This window comes from Gymnoscopelus braueri, assembly GCF_963280865.1.
Source record: "Gymnoscopelus braueri genome assembly, chromosome: 19".
In the NCBI taxonomy this organism is placed as follows: Eukaryota; Metazoa; Chordata; class Actinopteri; order Myctophiformes; family Myctophidae; genus Gymnoscopelus; species Gymnoscopelus braueri.
In genome coordinates, this window is record NC_137621.1 from 31,994,467 (window position 1) to 32,013,308 (window position 18,842).

At 39.5% G+C, this 18,842-nt stretch overlaps 2 protein-coding genes across 5 annotated transcripts; one reads left to right on the forward strand and one right to left on the reverse strand.

The window, feature by feature from the left end:
* Positions 1-1,074: 1,074 nt before the first annotated feature.
* On the reverse strand, positions 1,075-11,396 carry slc5a6b (solute carrier family 5 member 6). Of its 3 annotated transcripts, none has more exons than XM_080414975.1 (16): positions 10,705-11,396; positions 10,115-10,547; positions 9,902-9,967; positions 9,112-9,163; positions 8,952-9,019; positions 8,563-8,717; positions 7,907-8,047; positions 7,312-7,441; positions 6,678-6,766; positions 5,429-5,541; positions 5,190-5,260; positions 5,007-5,093; positions 4,461-4,642; positions 4,210-4,313; positions 3,996-4,117; positions 1,075-3,004 (listed from the first exon to the last, which is right to left on the reverse strand). In XM_080414975.1, the coding sequence occupies exons 2-16, from the start codon at positions 10,460-10,462 to the stop codon at positions 2,861-2,863; spliced, it is 1,872 nt and encodes a 623-aa protein (XP_080271101.1). In that variant the 5' UTR covers positions 10,463-10,547; positions 10,705-11,396; the 3' UTR covers positions 1,075-2,860. The 3 variants fall into 3 exon arrangements, with proteins under 3 accessions (XP_080271101.1, XP_080271100.1, XP_080271102.1); XM_080414974.1 differs by having other exon boundaries at positions 4,210-4,316; XM_080414976.1 differs by lacking the exon at positions 7,907-8,047 and having other exon boundaries at positions 4,210-4,316.
* Positions 11,397-13,125: 1,729 nt separating this feature from the next.
* On the forward strand, positions 13,126-18,488 carry cenpo (centromere protein O). Of its 2 annotated transcripts, none has more exons than XM_080413563.1 (6): positions 13,126-13,221; positions 13,970-14,130; positions 15,748-15,898; positions 16,043-16,308; positions 16,546-16,705; positions 17,198-18,488. In XM_080413563.1, exons 1-6 carry the CDS (start codon positions 13,215-13,217, stop codon positions 17,332-17,334), a joined length of 882 nt encoding a protein of 293 aa, XP_080269689.1. In that variant the 5' UTR covers positions 13,126-13,214; the 3' UTR covers positions 17,335-18,488. The 2 variants fall into 2 exon arrangements, with proteins under 2 accessions (XP_080269689.1, XP_080269690.1); XM_080413564.1 differs by having other exon boundaries at positions 15,757-15,898.
* The last annotated feature ends 354 nt before the right edge of the window (positions 18,489-18,842 follow it).

Genomic DNA, 18,842 nt, shown 5'->3' on the forward strand with positions numbered 1-18,842 from the left:
CCCCTGTCAATGAAGTATAATGGTTTGACTGGTTTTAAGGGACATCAGGAAACATGTGCACTGAACTGAGATCAGTGCTTTCACATGATCAAGGTTTTCAACATACTGTAATTTGCTTGCCCCACAGGTGTATCAACTTCAACTTTACACCTTTAGGGCACGGCCACACCACACTTTTATTTTACATCTGGGGTGGAATCTGCCAATGCTTTGTCAATGCAAATGCGTGGATTCATGGTCTTGCGGATTTTTTCCAAGAATCCACGCATTTGCATTGACAAAGCATTGGCAGATTCCGCCCCAGAGGTAGAATAAAAGTGCGGTGTGGCCGTGCCCTTATACTGTACCTGAAAGTGGGTGAAATTATTTTTCATACAAGCTCCCATTTGTTTTCAGGAAAGGGAAGACGAATAGATAGATTTAAAGAACAAGGAAAAAAGGTCAGCTATTCAAATATTCCTGATATGAGTAGTCAGATATTCCTTATGTAAGTGGAATAAGATGTATGCACAGTACATAGGGTGCATGGTTAGAAGAATGGTATAAGATATAACAAAAACAGTCCCTTTGACTAATGCCCATTTTATTTTTTTTGTCTAAATAAATATGTTGAGAATTAAAATACAGTATGTTCACTGTTGATATAAAGCAGAAAGTTGAAGTACATTTCCTCTGTCATCTGATATGCAAATCATTATATGACCGGCAACAGTTTGCATGCATATTTTGCATATTGTTTTCACCCTGAATTTGGCCTATTCAAAGCCTGCCATATACTGTATACTAATAAAATATCAAAACAATGTCTATTAGTCTGTCATTCTTTCCCCTCTTTCTTTGTCAGTTACAAACAGGTGAAGAAATGTAAATGAAGAGAAAAAGTCGATCTGCTGCCAGTTCCATTGCACCACAATGTGTCTAGCTGTCTCTGTGTTCCTATGTACTGTGTACCTTTTATTACTAAAATAATCCATATTCACTGTTTGTGTGCGCTACTGCACATTTTACAATACATTTACAAGAATTTTAAACTTTATTTTCATGTATGGACAAAATATCTCCACAAGAATGAAGTTGTACAAATTACAAAATACATCTTTTAATCGTATGATAAAAACAATGGCGTTTCAGCAAAACTAAGGCACATATACAAAGTTCAGTAGACTATTTGTTTGTATAAAGTGAGCCATGATCTCAAAGGGGTACAACTGAAGCCCAATCATACAGCTTAACCACATGAACCCCAGAGTCCCTATTCTAGACATCTCACAAATAGGCAAACATTCTGCAAAAATAGCCAATCTACAAGCTCACAATGCGTTGTTGCAACACGTGAGCTTTGCTATTTTCAGTAAAGAGAATTGGTGTAAATGGATAAAAGTAGGGGGCCAAGTATAGACCCACTAGAGGACGCTGGTCAGCAAAGTACAGTATATAGGGTTTAAGTGGTGAAGTAATACTGCACACAAAGAGTATCAAGTATAAAACAGTTTCTCTTTCATGTAGCCTAGTCCTTGAATAATACCACATTTTAACAACTACAAAAACAGCAGTGTTTATGAATGTTCAGCAATGGCTCGGTAACAGGTCCGTAGCTTACGCAAATGTACAGTGTTCAGAATGATAAATACAGTATAAGCATCTAATGTTCAACGATGCTGTACAAATTAATACAATGACAAATTCATCTCAACAATTCAATGGCAAACTTGTGTATTTTTGCATTAACAAAACTATACACACACACACACAGTACAGATAGATATACTGTACAGTATATACACTTATATACTTATATGGTATACTGTAGATTTTCTCTTGTTTCAAATTAGTTTTATTTGAGCAAGTAGTTGACATACAAATGTATTTATGTTTTTCTTAAACACATGTATACAATACAACATAATAAAAAAATATATAAAATAACAGAAAAATAACTGTAGTTAAAATGCAAATACAGGGACAGTTCAAATAAACACGTTGCACAGCGACGTGTTGAGCTTGTAGATCAGATATTTTTGGTGCACATGCACGCAACTAGGCATAGCCTACGCTCCATTTGTTTCCATTACCGCTCGTCTGTTAACACACATAGCAGCGGCAAATTGTTTTTGTTTTATTTCCTGGATTAATGAAGAAGTGCTTTAAATGCCACCTCAACTGTTGAATGTGAGTGTTGTGTTCAGATCAAATGGAATGAAACGGGTTGTGCTGCTGCTTTTCTTCAGCCTGTAGCTTTAAAAATCTCCTCATATCAACTTAATCACATGCTCACTCAGTTTTTTTTAAAGTTATTAAAGCATGATGGACGGCTGTGTGCGCCGTGTGTTATCTCCCCTTTGATGGTGACCTGCAATACGCAGAGTGTCCTTGCGCTGTATAAATACTAACTTAACACTTGCACCTCACTTCTAGCCTGATAAGACCAGCTCCAAGTTGGTCTTAAGTTAGAGCTCAAAGTCTGTGGGGAAGAGCAGTGAGTGCGCCCTGATCGTGCTAGACCACGCCTTATTTTAAGATCAACCCACGTGCAAATGCATTCCACTGTGGTATCTAGACCACTGGTTCTCAACCTGTGGGTTGAGAATCAGTGACATTTTCAAGTGGACCCTGATACAGAGAAGGTTGAGAACCACTGATCTAGACAACCTAGGCGCAATGCAGTTGCGTTGTGGCGCACAGCGCTAAAAGCAGATAGCACCAGGTTTGCGCTGGCGGAAGATAAGGCCCTATACCTCCATTTAACCCCTTCCCCTCACCACCACCCCAGTCTTCTGTCAGTCACTAGCTTATTAGTGTAAAGCTGGAAAAAACAACGTTATGTCATATATATTTTCTCTCTTTTCATGGGAATAAGACATCAGACAGCTGTCTCATGCTCTGCCAGAGTTGTGTGAGAGTTAAGAAAACCTGCTCTTTCTTCCTGTAATGTTCCATCTTCCAGAGGGTTAACCAATCCATTGGTTTCCTTGTGTGGTGGAGGTCCATTTTGACGGCTTGGTAGCTATGACAAAAAACAAAAACGCAGTTCTGGTCAGATACCGATTCTTTTTTTATTTTGTTGTAGCTCAGCCAATTATGCATAGGCCTCCTTGCGGGTTCCAGCTTGTGAATTGGGGTACACATGTCAACCTCTCTCTCTCTGGCACACATCAACCCGTCTTTCTCCCATTCTCATCAAGAATCAAGAGGTGTTTATTTGTCACTCAATCATTCAGGTACAAGCAGCAAAGATGTTGGTGGGACATGTTCCGCCAGAACACAATAATACAATATAACAAGATAACAAAAATAATATTAGAAAGTCAAGTATAAAGTAAAAATAAATAAAAGGTAGAACAGCAGGTTTGATAAACCTCTTAAGGCACGTATGAAAACCTCTTAAGGCAGGGAATGATATCTTTAGCAGCAATGGGGAATGTGAGCAAGAAGGCAGAAGACGTACATATACATCAATTTCATTTGTTTATTTCACTTGTCTTTGTACTACGAGAGTTCACTGTGGTACACTCTACACTAGACCGACCTCAGCACCTTCTGCAGCACTCACAGATCGTGGGAAGAGCTATTCCCAGACAGTAGCGTAGCCAGGATTTTCTATTTGGGTGGGCAAAATTACGCGCGACTGAACTGCAGGTATTTAACAAACGTGGATATCCACTGGCCAGGTTTCTGGGAATATTTTCCTCCAAGACACACATTCCGAGCTATATTAGATTTTGTTTTCTGCCTCTAAGCCAAATGAAGCGTACCTGTGAGGTGTGAGTGGGATTGAAATGTTGTGTACGCCAAGCTAATCAATATTTAAAAGACAATGGTAACCCCGCTGCGTGGGGGAGAAAGTGTTAGGACGTGTGGAGCCCCCGAGGGGAGACAGTGGCCAATGAAATCGCAAGAAAAAAAGGCCAATTTGATCTCAAGTCCACTTGTGTGGTAGGTCGACTTACTGCCGTCAAGCGAATGTTAAAAACATGTAAATTATTTGATTGACTTACTCTCTGTCCTGGTGGGGTGGCACAGCACAGCTTCAGTTTGTTAGGTTTATGTAGAAAAAACAGCACATTTCCCAACAGGGGGTAGACGGTGCCTGGTGTTACATCCTCTTCTTTCATTGGACCTCAAATTAAGAAGATATTTTTTTTATGGGATAGGTCCATGGTAATGAAATGTACATGCATGCATTCTACTCATCAGAACTAAAGCCCCTACCTGTGAGGAAACTGATGACCAGCCCAACAAGAATGACAGTGAAGCAGTTGAGCGCGCTGTACCACATGTAAGACAGTGAATAGAATCTTCTCAGCCCAGTGGGCCTGCTGAAGAATAAACAATGGCAATTAAGGTCTTGACCCAACCAAACAAACAAACAATAAATGAAGTTTAACGATGATGACAATGTTTGCTGAATAATCCCTGAAACTAAAGTAAAGCAGATTATTAAACAAAACAATTTGCCTTACTTCAAAGAGACAGACACAGCTGAACTGAGGGTAGTTTGAATAATTGCTGTTGCGTTTCCTGACAGTAGCGTGGCTGTGCAGTTATGAGACATAGATCTGGGGCTGGAGCTCTGGGTGACAATGCTCCCTATACCAACCCAAAAAGCCATCGCCAGGCCTGCCCCGAGACCGGCCATCGCACCCTGGTGAAACACAGAACAAAAAAACATCATAGAAGATTTGTCAATAGACAGATTAGCTTAGATTGTAGGCTACAAAAAAAAGAATGTCATCTTTAATACCAAACTGTATACCAGTGGAAATAGCTTTCGCTACAACATGATGGGATGGAATAGCTGCTACATATATGGAGACATATAACTAGACCTCATAACTAGACCTAAATCATTACATCACAATGAGTATTTAAATGTGCTGACAGAAACAGAATAACAAAACATGATTTGTGTTCAATAATAGACAATTACACTTTTATAGATAAATGATGAACACCCATAATTTGACTTCCATGCAGTACTGTACATTTCCTGCAGGGGGAGAACTTACATTGGAATTGGCTGAAGAGAAGAATATGCCAAGGCAAAATAACCCAAGAAGTGGACCACCAACCATTCCAAAGATTTTCAAAGCCACCTGGTGTGTAATAACATTTATGACAGTCAGTTCTAGCATATGAAATAGTCTATGCAAATTATTTTGATTATTTGATTAAGCATTTGCTGTGCTTACCTGTAAAACAGAGTCACCCATCAAATGAGCTAGATATGCCATGGCCAGACACAGTAGACCATAGGACATTGCTAGATGGGAGGGAAGGTTGTAGAATATTAGAACTAATGCTTACTGAGAATTTAGTCATCACTACCAATCCCATATAATACATGATCACTGTGTATCACCCATTGCTTGGCAAATTGACCCATTTACTGTAAATATAATATAAAGTGAGAAATGTTAAAACGGTGAACCTAGGGCTTTGGACAACAGGGTAGCCCTTGCTTCTGTCATTGTGGGGAAGTGAGGTTTGATGAGGTCTTCCATTGTGACTGTGGCCAGTGAGTTAAAGGCAGAAGAGATGGTGCTGTGGAACCAGATCAAACAAACTTTAACAAACACGTCTGCAGCCGGAATCAAACCAAAGATGACTACTACCAAATATCACCATTTAAAATGGTAAAGGACGGTGAATTCAACCTAAATAATATTAGTCCCCATTCCCTTGATAACCTACCCAAACTGTAATCATTCCTCATCATAGCTTTATCGTGCACAAGTTCTACAAAAATGTCTTTCTTGTATGTGATGCAAACATAACTAGCCCCTAACTGCACTGCTGCAGCAGCTGAAAAGGGAACAGTACTCAAAAGTGATTTTGCAAACCAATCGGCAATGGGGAAAATTAAGTGCATCAGTAGTGCGGTAACCATGCTGTAAAAAGTGAGATGAGGCACTATAGAGTTCAACAGTGGTCGCCCACTTTTTGAATGGCACTGATCAGATGGCGGAAGAGCATTTCCCATTCATTTAATCCATAGACATTTCAGAAAATCTTTATGTAAAGAGTTTTAAGCCTGGACTCAAGTCAACCAGTTAACGTAGTGAATCATGGCAACAAAACAGTCGATTCCGTTCATTAAAAGAATTGGAAAACGCAGAAAGAATGCGAAGGTACAAGACTGTTTACATATTTGTGAAGGAACTACTCATTCCATAAACCATCGCGCATGTTCCAATGCTTCCAATCAAACGATCGTTTAGCTTGCTTCTTCTTAACTTCAACCATTGTTTATATTGTTAATAGCATTGTAAAATATTGTAGTTTACTTTTAGTGATTTTCAATGACTATGTACGATCATATATCTGGGCTATGGGATCTATGTAGCAGTATCTCGCATGAAATTCACGGGGGGTGGTAACATTTCCATGGTTAAAGCAAGCTCCACCAATCAGTAATGTCAGCAGCTACACTTTAGGATTGAGGTAGTGAAGTATTTCTCCATGACTTCGGAAATTAAACATGCGTTTCTTAAAACTGGATTGATTGTGTACAGACCAGTGGCAACATATAATGTTGCTCATGGTAATTCTACATTGGATTGTTAAGACATTATAGCCGATATAATCAAATTCTCTATGCAGAAGATTAATGGGATTTACTTCTGGCACATCACTCACAAAACCAGTCATACGTTTTGACTGAGGAAAAATACACATACCTGAGCGCTGCACTGAATAAGCAAGCAACAAAAAGGCCAGGGAGACCAGGCAGACCTTGTAGCATATCCATCACGAAGTATAGCACCATCTGTGGACGGATACTGCATTACCATGTTTGTCCTGGTAATTCAGATTTTCTTTATCAAACTTTCCAGGAAAACTCTTTCCTTTCCTTTCAACTCTTCCGCCACATGGACAGCAAGGCAGTCAGTTCAACAGGCAGACATATTTACATTTCAGGTAAAATGTAAAACATTCTAGATGTATATTTGGCATAAATTATGGAAAAGCACTTCCTATCACGATGGGATACTGTGGGTTATGCTCTGCATCCTGGTGGATTTGGAGCTTATAGTCTAGTCTAATTGAGACAGAATTAGATACTTTATACCAAATTAAATACATTATTAGGGTTTTAATAGAGGTTAATAGTGCAATCCCCATACACACATTTAATGATAAGGAAGTTGGAGAAAGTAGACAAATAGCAGGGCACTTCCAATGTTAGGAGTAGGAACTAATAACGAAAACAATTGCCATACTGAAAAATCACCACTCTGATTCCCCACACATGTAAACAGCTGTTCCAATGAATTATGATACTGATATATGAAATAATGTATTCCCACTAACCGCATCTCTTGAAGCAGAACCTAGCCTGCTGGAGGGATCCTCTCCACAGTACCGGGCAAACATCACCAGTCCCATCACACAACTCAGGCCCAGAGCCACCTGCAGAGCAGGAAATACCATGTAGCATGACCTGCCAGAAAATACAACAATAAAGACATGTAAAACAAAGTATTTCATAACAGCAGTAACCCTTACTCTAGTTTTCTGACACATCTAGTATTTAACTATTATGCAACAAGGTCAGCCAGTCACTTAACACCAAGTTGTTACTTAAAATCAAATTGAACTAAATCAGTGTAGCGCAAATGTTCAGGGGTTTATCTTGGTGACATTGATACAGAAACATTTACAATCTTTATATCTCAGTAGACCCTGACACAGGGATAAGAGGGAATCACCACATGCAAGTGCAAAACATACTACTATGGCCAGCAGACTATCAATGTTCACAGTAAAAAGAAAGAAAAGAAAAACGTTAATTTACTGTATACATTTGATTTTACTGCGTAGTCACACACATCAGGTGTCTGTATATTAAGTAACAAAATGTGGTATGTATTTATTATTTTGAGGTGGCCTACTGGCCTTACAGTACCTGATAGCCTCTCTCTCTGTGCGAGAGCTGAGGTATCTCTGAACCTGAGCCTGATTGACTCCATACAGTGACCACATGAGGAACACCCCACCGACCCCCAGTGTCCAGAAGGTATGTCTCTCTGTAGGATCTGGGTTTAGACTGACAAGTAGAATGTTTAGAAAACAACATAGAAAGGAATTTCTGATGAACAGAATTACAATCACTTAAACTGTAAAATCCTGAGTCTTAGTTTAAATCTGAGAGTGTACAAATGTAACCAAATTGACCCTTACGGGTCCATTTGATTACATTTGTACATTCTCTGAGTTACAAATGGATAAATGAACTCTGAGGATTTTACTGTGTATTAACAATGCTGTGCCATAACAACATGTTGAACATCACAGTCACAGTACATACAGACAGACAGAACCTTGCATTCTAACAGTACAAAGGGACAGTAGACTCTAGACATATGAACCTGCATACTGTATGAATATATATTCAATATTAAGTACTGTATGAACAATCAAGAAAAGAATGTCATAGAAACTTTATAATTTTGACTGGAAAAAGCATTTGTGCAAAAACAGATATAAAAGGGTGTAAAATGCATTTTCATTTATAATTTGGGGGCATTTTCTTTGCAGTATTGAGTGGATAGGTGCACTCACTCGAGGCCAGAGATGCGGTTCCCCTCCCGTGCTTTGGTCCAGACCTCAGAGACCCCTCCAGTCTGCTGTATTCCCACCACTATGACGGCCAACTGGCCCGCAAACATCACCACAGTCTGAAACACATCTGTCCAGATGACAGCCTTCAGCCCCCCCTGGCAAGAACAAGTCAAGGTGAGTGAATTGTTATTAGAAGAGAAACCATGTAGTTTATCTTATGCCAGATTTATGGTTATAGTTGCGTACCAGTGCGTCTTGGTGCCTGTATCGGTCTCGGAACTTGGAAATCTACTATTTTCGGTGCGTGACACCCACTCGCAACCAAGTATAACTCACATTTTAGTTCTCTTGGGAACTGTTTTAAATCTAACATTAATTACTTTACTTACTAGTGTTGTATATAATGTGCATACTAGTCCAGTGGCCAGCACTGTTCCCCATAATTGAAATCCAGTAACTAAAGAAAAAGAACAAAACAATAATTGAAGAAGAAAGAAAAACTTAATGTTTACTCAGATTTGTAGAAGCCAACTGGATGGAGTGCTTTACCTGCATAGAGTGCAAAGGCAGGAGTATATACACATATCCCCATGTAGATAACCTATAATAAAACAGAATAACATTATTTACAAAGTATAGCCACTTTACAATACATTAAACATCTTGTGTCCTTGCTTACTGTAAATTGCTCTGGATTAAGAGCGTCTGCTAAATGCCTAAACTGTAAACATGTTCAGGTTCATATCTACTGAGTAAAATACAACATATCGACAATAAGACTAGATTTCTCTTTAGAATAAAGGGGTATATACAGGGCAGGCCAATGCAATAAACACAAACTCTTAATACACAGTTTCACATATTATACACATCATCTTCTAAAGCACTTCTTAAGACTGGACTGTACATGAGAGTACAGGCCATCTAGTTTTAAGTGGTCTCCATATATGGGCATGCTACGTTTGTGATGCCCACCCACGGTCCACCGCCCAACCCTAACTCCCCCCATCATCCACCCACAACGCAATTTTAAAATAAAATTGTTTGATTTTGTCTGTTTGTTTTTTTATATGAATCCGTTTCACTTTTTTAAACTTTTACTTTCATTTTAATTCTATGTATTGTGTAAAAGCACTTTGTAAATTTGATTCTGGCATTATTTGGACCTAGATCATGTGGCAGTTACATTCCACAGGGCATTAAACCTGCTAGACTGGAGGAACACAGAATGTCATGTGAGCATTGCATAATATTAAGGTCTTCTTTTGGGAAATAAATAACAGATTTTGGTATATTTTGTCTTTTAAGTCCTCTTTGTTATGTCTAGGATGGAACTTACCATCTGAAAGATGAAGGTCAATGTCCCACAGATACGTACTGGTTTGCTGAAGCGCAGCTCAAGATACTGTAAAACAACAGTGACACCTACATGGTTAAGGGGAACGATCGTCCAATATAACCCACGTTATTTCTCACCAAAAGACATAACAACACAATAAATCAACTCTAGGATTTAAATTTCATAGTGAACCGTTGCTTTTCTTGACCATACCTCGTAAACACTTGAGAGGTGCAATCTGTAGAACATTGGAATGAACACGTGGGCAGGAATGAGCAGACCCAGAATGTAGGCACAGCCTATGAACCAATACTGAGTCCCATACGTATAGATCTCCGCTGGCACACCTATAATAGCCACAGCCGACTGGAACGAGGCAATGAGCGAGAGGGATACGGGGAGGCAGTGCATGCTCCTGTCTGCCAGCAGAAACTCCTGTGTGGTACGCTGGCGCCCACCTGACAGTGCATGGTAAATCCCTATGCCCAAAGAGGCAGCCAGTAGGAGAGCAAATATTACATAATCAACAACAGCAAAGGTCTTCTGGTCAGAAGGATCCATCTGGCCAGTGTCTGAGCACTTGGTGCAGATAATGGCAGGAATAAGAGCCTTTTTCCACTCCCATCAGTTAGGAAGTCCCAGCAGCCTTGAGGAAGAGCAAATTAATGGAATCACTGATTAACACATTTATTTGAATACCGGTATATATAATAGTCTTGTTTCCTTACAATCATTCCCACAAAAAAAGTCCATATTCTACTGCTTTAAGAAACGTTAGGGAGTAAGTAACACAGATCACATACCTTCATCAGTCCTGAACTTCAGTCTGCCAGTCAGATATGTCAAAGAGTGATTGTCTCCACCTTTTGCTACATTTCCATTTCTTTCCAGAGAAATAAAGTCATAGTGATTTGACTGGAGACACGCTGCAGAAAAGCAGGCAAACTCTAATCTTTGGCAGGAGAATGGATAGTCTACTCTAGAGGCCGAGGTCAAACAACAAGCTCTCTACGTCAACTTTACCTTCCTTAGGGGATCCAATGATACAGACTATTCCAAAGGCACACAAGGGGGCGCTCTTTTGATGTTGCATGTTGTTGGTAGCGAGTAGCCTACTGTTAAACTAAAGCCACACTCTGTAAGAGGACGCCACGAACTAAGTGAGAAAACTAAACCAGTTAATAAAGTGACACCACGTCACCCTAATACGAATAAGAGACGAGCAATGGCCACACATCACCTCACCCGAGAAGCAGGTTGTAAACCTGTGCAAAGTCACATTCAACAACGCTCCGTTCACGCCAACTTGTCTTGGTGAGTCTGTTGCTGTCCCGTACGACACTAAAAGTAGCGCAGCAACTTCTCACTACCATGAACACATTTCCCAATTGATCAACTATCTTTCTTATTTGCATTCGTGGTGGCATATATATAGATATTTATATAAATCAATGCTCCATCCTGATCAGACGACTTATCACGCAGGTTGACTCCACGTGACCCCACTACTACAGCAGCACCGTGTTGCCGTATTTTGTGAGAGAAATAAGCAACCAGGTCTAGGAAAACAAGCCCAAAAGAAGCAACTAGGCCACATGATGAGTACTTTAAACCAAGCTCTTGTGAGCTTGTAGTTTTGCTATTTTCAAACAACTCGTGTATTTGGAATATTTGGTATATTTTTTCAACACCACATTCTAACCAGGGTTGAGCTGAAGGGGGTGCTACGGGGGGTCGTCGACCCCTTAGTTCCCAGGCTGGGGGCTCGCGCGTGCTCCACATGCACGAGCTCCACATGCACGCGCAAGCACTCACCGTCAGCCGCCCGCGAGCCGTCAATCATTAACACAAACAACGCACCGTCAGGGGCGAGCTATATTATACCTCTATATGGGGGCGAGCCGTCTTTAACACCTTTAACAATGGCCTCAACCTGGCTGCTTTGCATAACATTAAAGACATGGAGTGTGAAAGGGTTAATCGCTTAGCAGAGGACAAGAGCTAGTAGCCTGCCAGACACTCACAAAGTTATCCCTGTCTAGCTCTGGTCCATAGCGTTAGAAGGAGTTCTCCTTAACGTTATGGTACTTTCGATTCTTTCCCCTCGCACCGCGGTAGCGCAGCCTCTCGTCTGTAGTAAAAATAAAAAAATACACTTTTGGTACTCACCAAAACAAAGACGGTTTAATGGAGTTGAAAGCCTATTCTACTAAGTGGGAACACTGTGAGCCCCCACCTCACGTCTAAAATACACTTTTTGGCCAGAAAAGAAAATATTTCACCGGAAGGAAGAATCTGGTCAATAGGAAAATTCCATTGACCAGATCTGTAGAGGGCACTGTGGAGTAACGAAAAACAGGTTTTAATTCCGGTGAAATATTTCCTTTTCTGGCCAAAAAGTGTATTTTAGACGTGAGGTGGGGGCTCACAGTGTTCCCATTTAGTAAAGTAGGCTTTCAACTCCATAAAACCGTCTTTGTTTTGGTGAGTAGCAAAAGGGTATTTTTTTTATTTTTTACTTGTTTTAAAAAACACTGTTTTAAAAGCAATGTAAAGGTCCTTGCACACTGGTGCGTCTTTTCGTTGCGTTTTTTTTACAACAATGAAAAAAATTGAAAAAACAATGAAAAAAAAAAAAACGCAACGAAAAGACGCACCAGTGTGCAAGGACCTTAAGTCTTTAAAAAAAAGTTATTCAAGTAAAGACAAGTTGATTGATTATTTTAAGTACTTATGTGCGGGTGAATATATGTAAAGGGCTTTTATATAAAAAAAGGAAAATAATGTTGCTATGTTGGATATGCAGGCATGTTGCTATGTGCACATGCCTGCGCGCGCATGTGCCCGCGCGCGTGCACGTGCGCGCGCACGTGACGTCATAAAATATAGCCCCCTTAGTTAAAAAATCCACAGCTCACCACTGATTCTAACAACACAAATGCTCCCTGGCACAAAATATTTGAGAACCAACCAACTGGTTCAAATAATAATTACAAGTTTTGGAAGCAAGCCTACATAAGCAAGTACACTAAACCGCAACCCACCGCAATACCAGCATTTTACAAGCAACTTTACAGAAAAAGGAGCCCAACGTAGCTTATAATAAGCGGACATGGCAACACTGCAGCAGCATAACATTTGTCATTTTACTTCCGGGTTGGTTGGTTCAGAACTCCTAGCTTATGCCAAGAGCGCCAAGATTGAACCTGACTGCACGTAAACATAAACGGATACATTTTAATTTGTAGGTATCTTTAGGGTACATTCTCAGAGAGGATTTAAGACTACATACATAAAGAGTGACTTGTGAATCATGGCGGGTAAGTGTTGTGCCTGTTGTGGAACTTCCGTGGGAAAACAACTTTATTACAGTCAGTCATACAAATGATAAAGATAAACGTATCCCATGAAAATGATTGCGAGTAGAGCAGTCCTGTTTAGCAGGATTTAACGCAGTGGTGGAAAAAGTACTCACATTTTTTACTTAAGTAAAAGTATCAATACTGCAACGTAGAAATACTCTGTTACAAGTAAAAGTCCGGAATTCAAAATTAACTTTCAAAAGTGTTGTCATCAAAATGTACTTAAAGTACCAAAAGTAAAAGTACTCGTTTTGCAGAATGTAAATTTTTGTTGTTGTTGAAAATAGCAGCTGCTATTTTCAACAAAAACTTGTAGATCTGCTATTTTCAAATGACTGAAATGTATATAGGAAGTGGCTACTGTATGTTTTGTAATCAAAATCTACAAAGTGGTAGTAATTAGTAACTTAAGTTTTCAAATTGTAGTGGAGTAAAAGTACAATATTTGCCTCTGAGATGTAGTGGAGTGGAAAATTGGAAATACTCCAGTAAAGTAAAAATATCTCAACTGTACTTAAGTACAGTACTTGAGTAAATGTACTTAGTTACTTTACAGCACTGCATATTAAGGCCCTAAGTTTTTAGTTTTAGACTTGTGGTAACGTAGTGATGTGATATGCTGCCAAATGAGTGGTATCAATTTGGATTTAGAAGTGACGCAAGCAAGTGTTGATTCTGTTATGTTTAATACATTTTACACCCGCAGATTTTATGAGTCACTTGAGTGTGTTGGAAGAACAGGAACGGAAACGGAACAATAAAACCCAGCAAAACAGTCAACGTGGTGTGGAGGATCTGAAGGCAACAGTGGATTCACTTACCATTCAAAGAGACCAACTGAAAGCAGAGATAGCTGGTCATAACACAGTGAGTAAGAACACATTAAAGGATGGATTTCACCAGACCAGCTGTATTGCAGAGATAGCTGTTCATCATCATAACACAATCAGAACACATTTTAAAGATGCCACCACTCAAAGAGACCAGCTGAGAGCAGAGATAGCCGGTCATAACACAGTGAGAGAAGATACTTTAAAGGATACCTCTTTTTCCCCCTTTTTTTCACTATAGCAAGGTTCCCAAACTGTTCAGTGCTGTGACCCCCCATATTTGAACTGGGGACCCCCAGCCCCCACCCTGACAAGCACTTGGAATTGTAGGCATTACATTTAGCTTGACTCAGTTATGCAGATAAATATTATGAAAATAGCCGAACTACAAGCTCACAACGCCTCACCGTGCGAGGCATTGTGAGCTAGTAGATCGGCTATTTTCACAATTCTTACGTAATATTTGACAATTTGGCAAATTTGATCGTAAAAACTAAAAAGTCTTAAAAGTCATTAAATTGTACCTTTTAGAAATGTGCAGATACCCTGTATACACTTATACTGTATGTTAGTTTATTAACTCTTGAGGGAGAAAACAATGTTGCACATTAAGCTAATCATCTGTCCCAAGTTTGGGAACCACTGTACTACAGTGTCGCTTCCCGGCAAGAACTGATTATTAGCTTGAAAATCTGCTCTTGTCGGCAAGCGACACTGTTGTGTGATGCTGAATAAATCATCAAAACTTGATTATGTAAAAAAAAATAAGTACATTTATAAAAAGACAAATTTTGCACTACATTTGAAGTAGAATATCTTCATGACTACTATTACTTAGTGCTTATTTGTTATTGCACCCCTGTAACTAGGCTATGGCAAATTTCACAATAGAAAATACACAGTGATACATGCAGTATCCTTTAACAGTTTTGAGAAATAGCTCACATCAGTACTTTCAGCTTAAGTGAAGAGTTTGTACAAATGCTGGAAATACTGTTATTTATTTATTTTTATTTTGTGTCTTGAAATCTTGTAATTAAATAAACATGCTGTTTATTGTGACATGACACACACTCACAAAATGCAGCATATCTGTAATGCTATAGCACAGGGGTCTTCAACAGGGGGTCCGGGACCCCTAGGGGGTCCTAAGAGTTACGACAGGGGGTCTGCCAAATCTTTGTGTGATATGATTTTTTTCTTTTTACATTAACCACTTAACCCTAGCATCCCTTTTCTGAGGAGAACTTTAGCCAAAAATAGCAGATCTACAAGCTCACAACGCCTCGCACTGCGAGGCGTTGTGATCTTGTAGATCGGCTATTTTTGGCAAAGAGGCGTAGAGGGAAAAAAGAGCAGACCAAGTGAACAAAAAAAGTTTAATCTGAAATACAATTTTATACAATATAAAGGGGGGTCCCTGCTTCATCTCTCTCTCAGTTAGGGGGTCCTTGGCCTGAAAATGTTGAAGACCCCTGCTATAGCATATCTAAAGACAGATTTTAATTGAATTGTACATCATTCAAACTATGAGGTGCTGAATAATGACCTGGTAACATAGTTCCATGTATCGAAAAAGCAACAATGCTGAGGCAATGTTGTCCAACTGATTGTGGTTGCTGATTTATTTTAGTTTTTCTGCCATACACTTTAGTTTCTTCAGAAACTGAAGACAGTTTTGGACAATGGAGGAGCACATGAAGAGAATGAGGACATGGATAATGGCTCAGAGAACTCGCAATCTTTGCGGCTGATGGCACAGCATGCACAACTGAAAGACCTTCTTCGTGCTCATCACCTCATTGGTACTGACTACTTTTTTTTCATGGGCTATTAGATAGATAACAGTGTCACACTGGTTGTGTCCAAGTCAGTTATTGTACCATTGTACTGACTTTCAACTTGTTTTCTATCTCAATTTCTCCCTGTCTCATGTTTATGTACTTTAGGGGGGTATGATCTCATGAAAACTCGTGATAAAAAAGTATGCATATCACTAGCTACTGAATATGGTGGAGTCTACTTGGAGACCTACAACCTGGAGATAGAGCTGAGAGAACCACTGAGGATCAGTCGCCACAACATTCCTCCTTTCATTCCACTGAAGAGCCTGGCTGAACAGAGTCTGCAGACAGACATAAGGGGATTTCTGGACACCCTCAGCCTACATCTCAATGCCTACTCTGGACGCAAGCAACAGATTAGGCTAATTAAGGTAGACCTTAATTGCTTTTTTCTTCCCAGGGTTCATACAGTTATTTTGAACATATTTTGGGTATTTTTAAGGTCGGTTGACTAATACGACATTGTAGTCAAAAAATCTAACTGCTAAGAAAGCACTTTTATTTGAGAGGCGCATCTGTGTAGAAATCTTGCTTGGTCGTTAGAAGAAAATGGTTTGGTGAGAGTGGGTGCATCATTACCATTGTGGTGATATTTTATTATCCTACAGGAACACCATACATCTGTGGAAGTGATGGAGAGCAACGCCCCATGTTCAATATTATTATTGATGCTCACTCTGCCAAAAGAGAACACTAAAATATTATGCACGTTGAACTACAGTGACGTCACAAGTTGCCTTCCCACAAAAGTTGTAATTACATCTGATGGTAAGATTGAATATTTATTAGAATGGTTACCCAGTTCAAGCTGCTGGCTGTGCTTGAGTAGCACATGTATCAAAGACTAGCAATACCGGCTTGTATATTATTACATATTTTTGTATTCAGTGAACATATTGAACATTTTCAATTTAAGAAAGAGCAGTAGAAGCAATATATTAAAATGGTAATACAAATAATGATTTAAGTGAACCATTGTGTGAATTTGTGCCATTTGAGTAGTGAGGGCAGTCAGCCAAAGTGTCTGCTTAACAAATAGTGAAAGCATTGCCCTTCTCATCAACTTCCTTTCTTTCCTTCTCTAACCTTTTGCTATTATCTATTTGATGGAGCACAATACAGCCATGCAAAGATGTTGAGTACTTTTAATAGAAATTAAAAAAATAACATTATTACATATTCATGCATCAAGTATACCAGATCTAGAATGCTAGTTGTATAATGTTGTATTGATTATTTCTACATGCTTTGTTCTTGCAGATAAGCTTGATTCTCAGCAGTGGAAGAAAAACCGCACCCTGCTCATGCAGACTCCGGTGCACACTGCCTTGACCACCATAATCGGGTTGATGGGGTTAACCCTAACCCTAACCCATAAGATAGGGGAAGTTCCATGAGCTATTCCAATAGAGATTCGCCATGCTGGACTCTTTTAAGGCTGCCTTGAAAATACACATATTCTCTCAGGCTTATGGCAAATAGTTGTTTGGTTGTTCATTGCTTTTGATTCATTATTATTCCATTTCACCAGTGTCATCAAGCTTTTCAATAAAAGCTTTGACTCTCTGGTGTAAAACCTCCCTCTGAAAAGATCGGAGTCTCTCCATTTCTCCTCTAACATTGCGCTGCCAGCTGACCAGCTCCTTTTGTGATATGCAGTCAATCATAGCAATGTTCTTTAGCTCCAAAATGGACAGCGTCCTTCCACCAGCCTCTGTGTGCCTTGCAGAGCCCATGGAGTTGCATGATGTTGGCTGTGCCGATACAGATCGCCGTAATCCGTATAATCCAGTCGCTCTGTCATAGTACGAGGAAGTACTGGAGTACAATCTCCTGCCATCAGATGTGTGGACATCCCTTAAATCAACTGCAGATTTTTTGAGTGTGGCTATATCTTTCATTGCTTTGTTGACGGTCGCTTTGGGTTCACATATTTTCAATAGCAATACTCTTGTGTGCTCCATTATCAGCAAGTCTTTCTTCTGCTTAAGCAATTTCAGAGTGTTCCCATACTGTGTGTCTAAATGAATTAGTTTATGCTGAAGAGCTATGTCCTCCTTTTGATTCATCAGCCTTACATCCCTGTGCAGGCCAAACTTTGGTCTACTGTAGCTTTGATCCATCATTCATTTTCTGGAAAGGGAACCAGTGTTTAGCGAAAACCTTTAAGTAAAAGTAATGTTTCCTCTGTAAATTGCCATTTCTAATTCCATTATAAACGGTACCAGTCTTTGGTTTGAGGTAGAATTGTAAGCCTAATGGATGCATAATCAAACACCTCAAGGACAACAAGGCTTTCAGTATCCCAAGTTCCGGTTTATATGCTGTGTGACGTGTATATATATACACTAAAATGAATTAATAGGATTAGTTTACTTACCTGAACTTTTTCACAGCCTGTCAGACAGCATGCCATCTGCCACTAGAGCTGTTATGAAGAGGCACTTGCTGCTATGGGTGTCTTATCTAACCGTGTCTATAATGGCCTATTGTATTTGAGCAGTGGCTCTGGTGGTAATTAGATGTTGGCCTTTGTGCATTGTTACATTGTTTCACACCTTACAGTTATTTAATAAAATTGTTTTCAAAAGCTAACCGTAGGAGTGCATATGTCACGTTTTTCAACGTTAGCATAATTCAGAACTAGGGTTAATTGAGTCTTTGAGGATGATGGCATTAGGAACAGGTCCTTTTGGTCTTGTGTTTAATGTCTGTCAGACTTATGCAGGCTACAGGTCGGTCAGTTATACAAAGTGGTGTAAAGTAACAATTCTGAGGCATTTATTGCATGTATTTCCAATTTTCTGTACTTTTACTTCTACTCCACTGGTAACTATTGTACTTTTACTCCACAACCATTATCTACAAGCTTGTAGATCTGCTATTTTCAAAAGATTTTTTATAC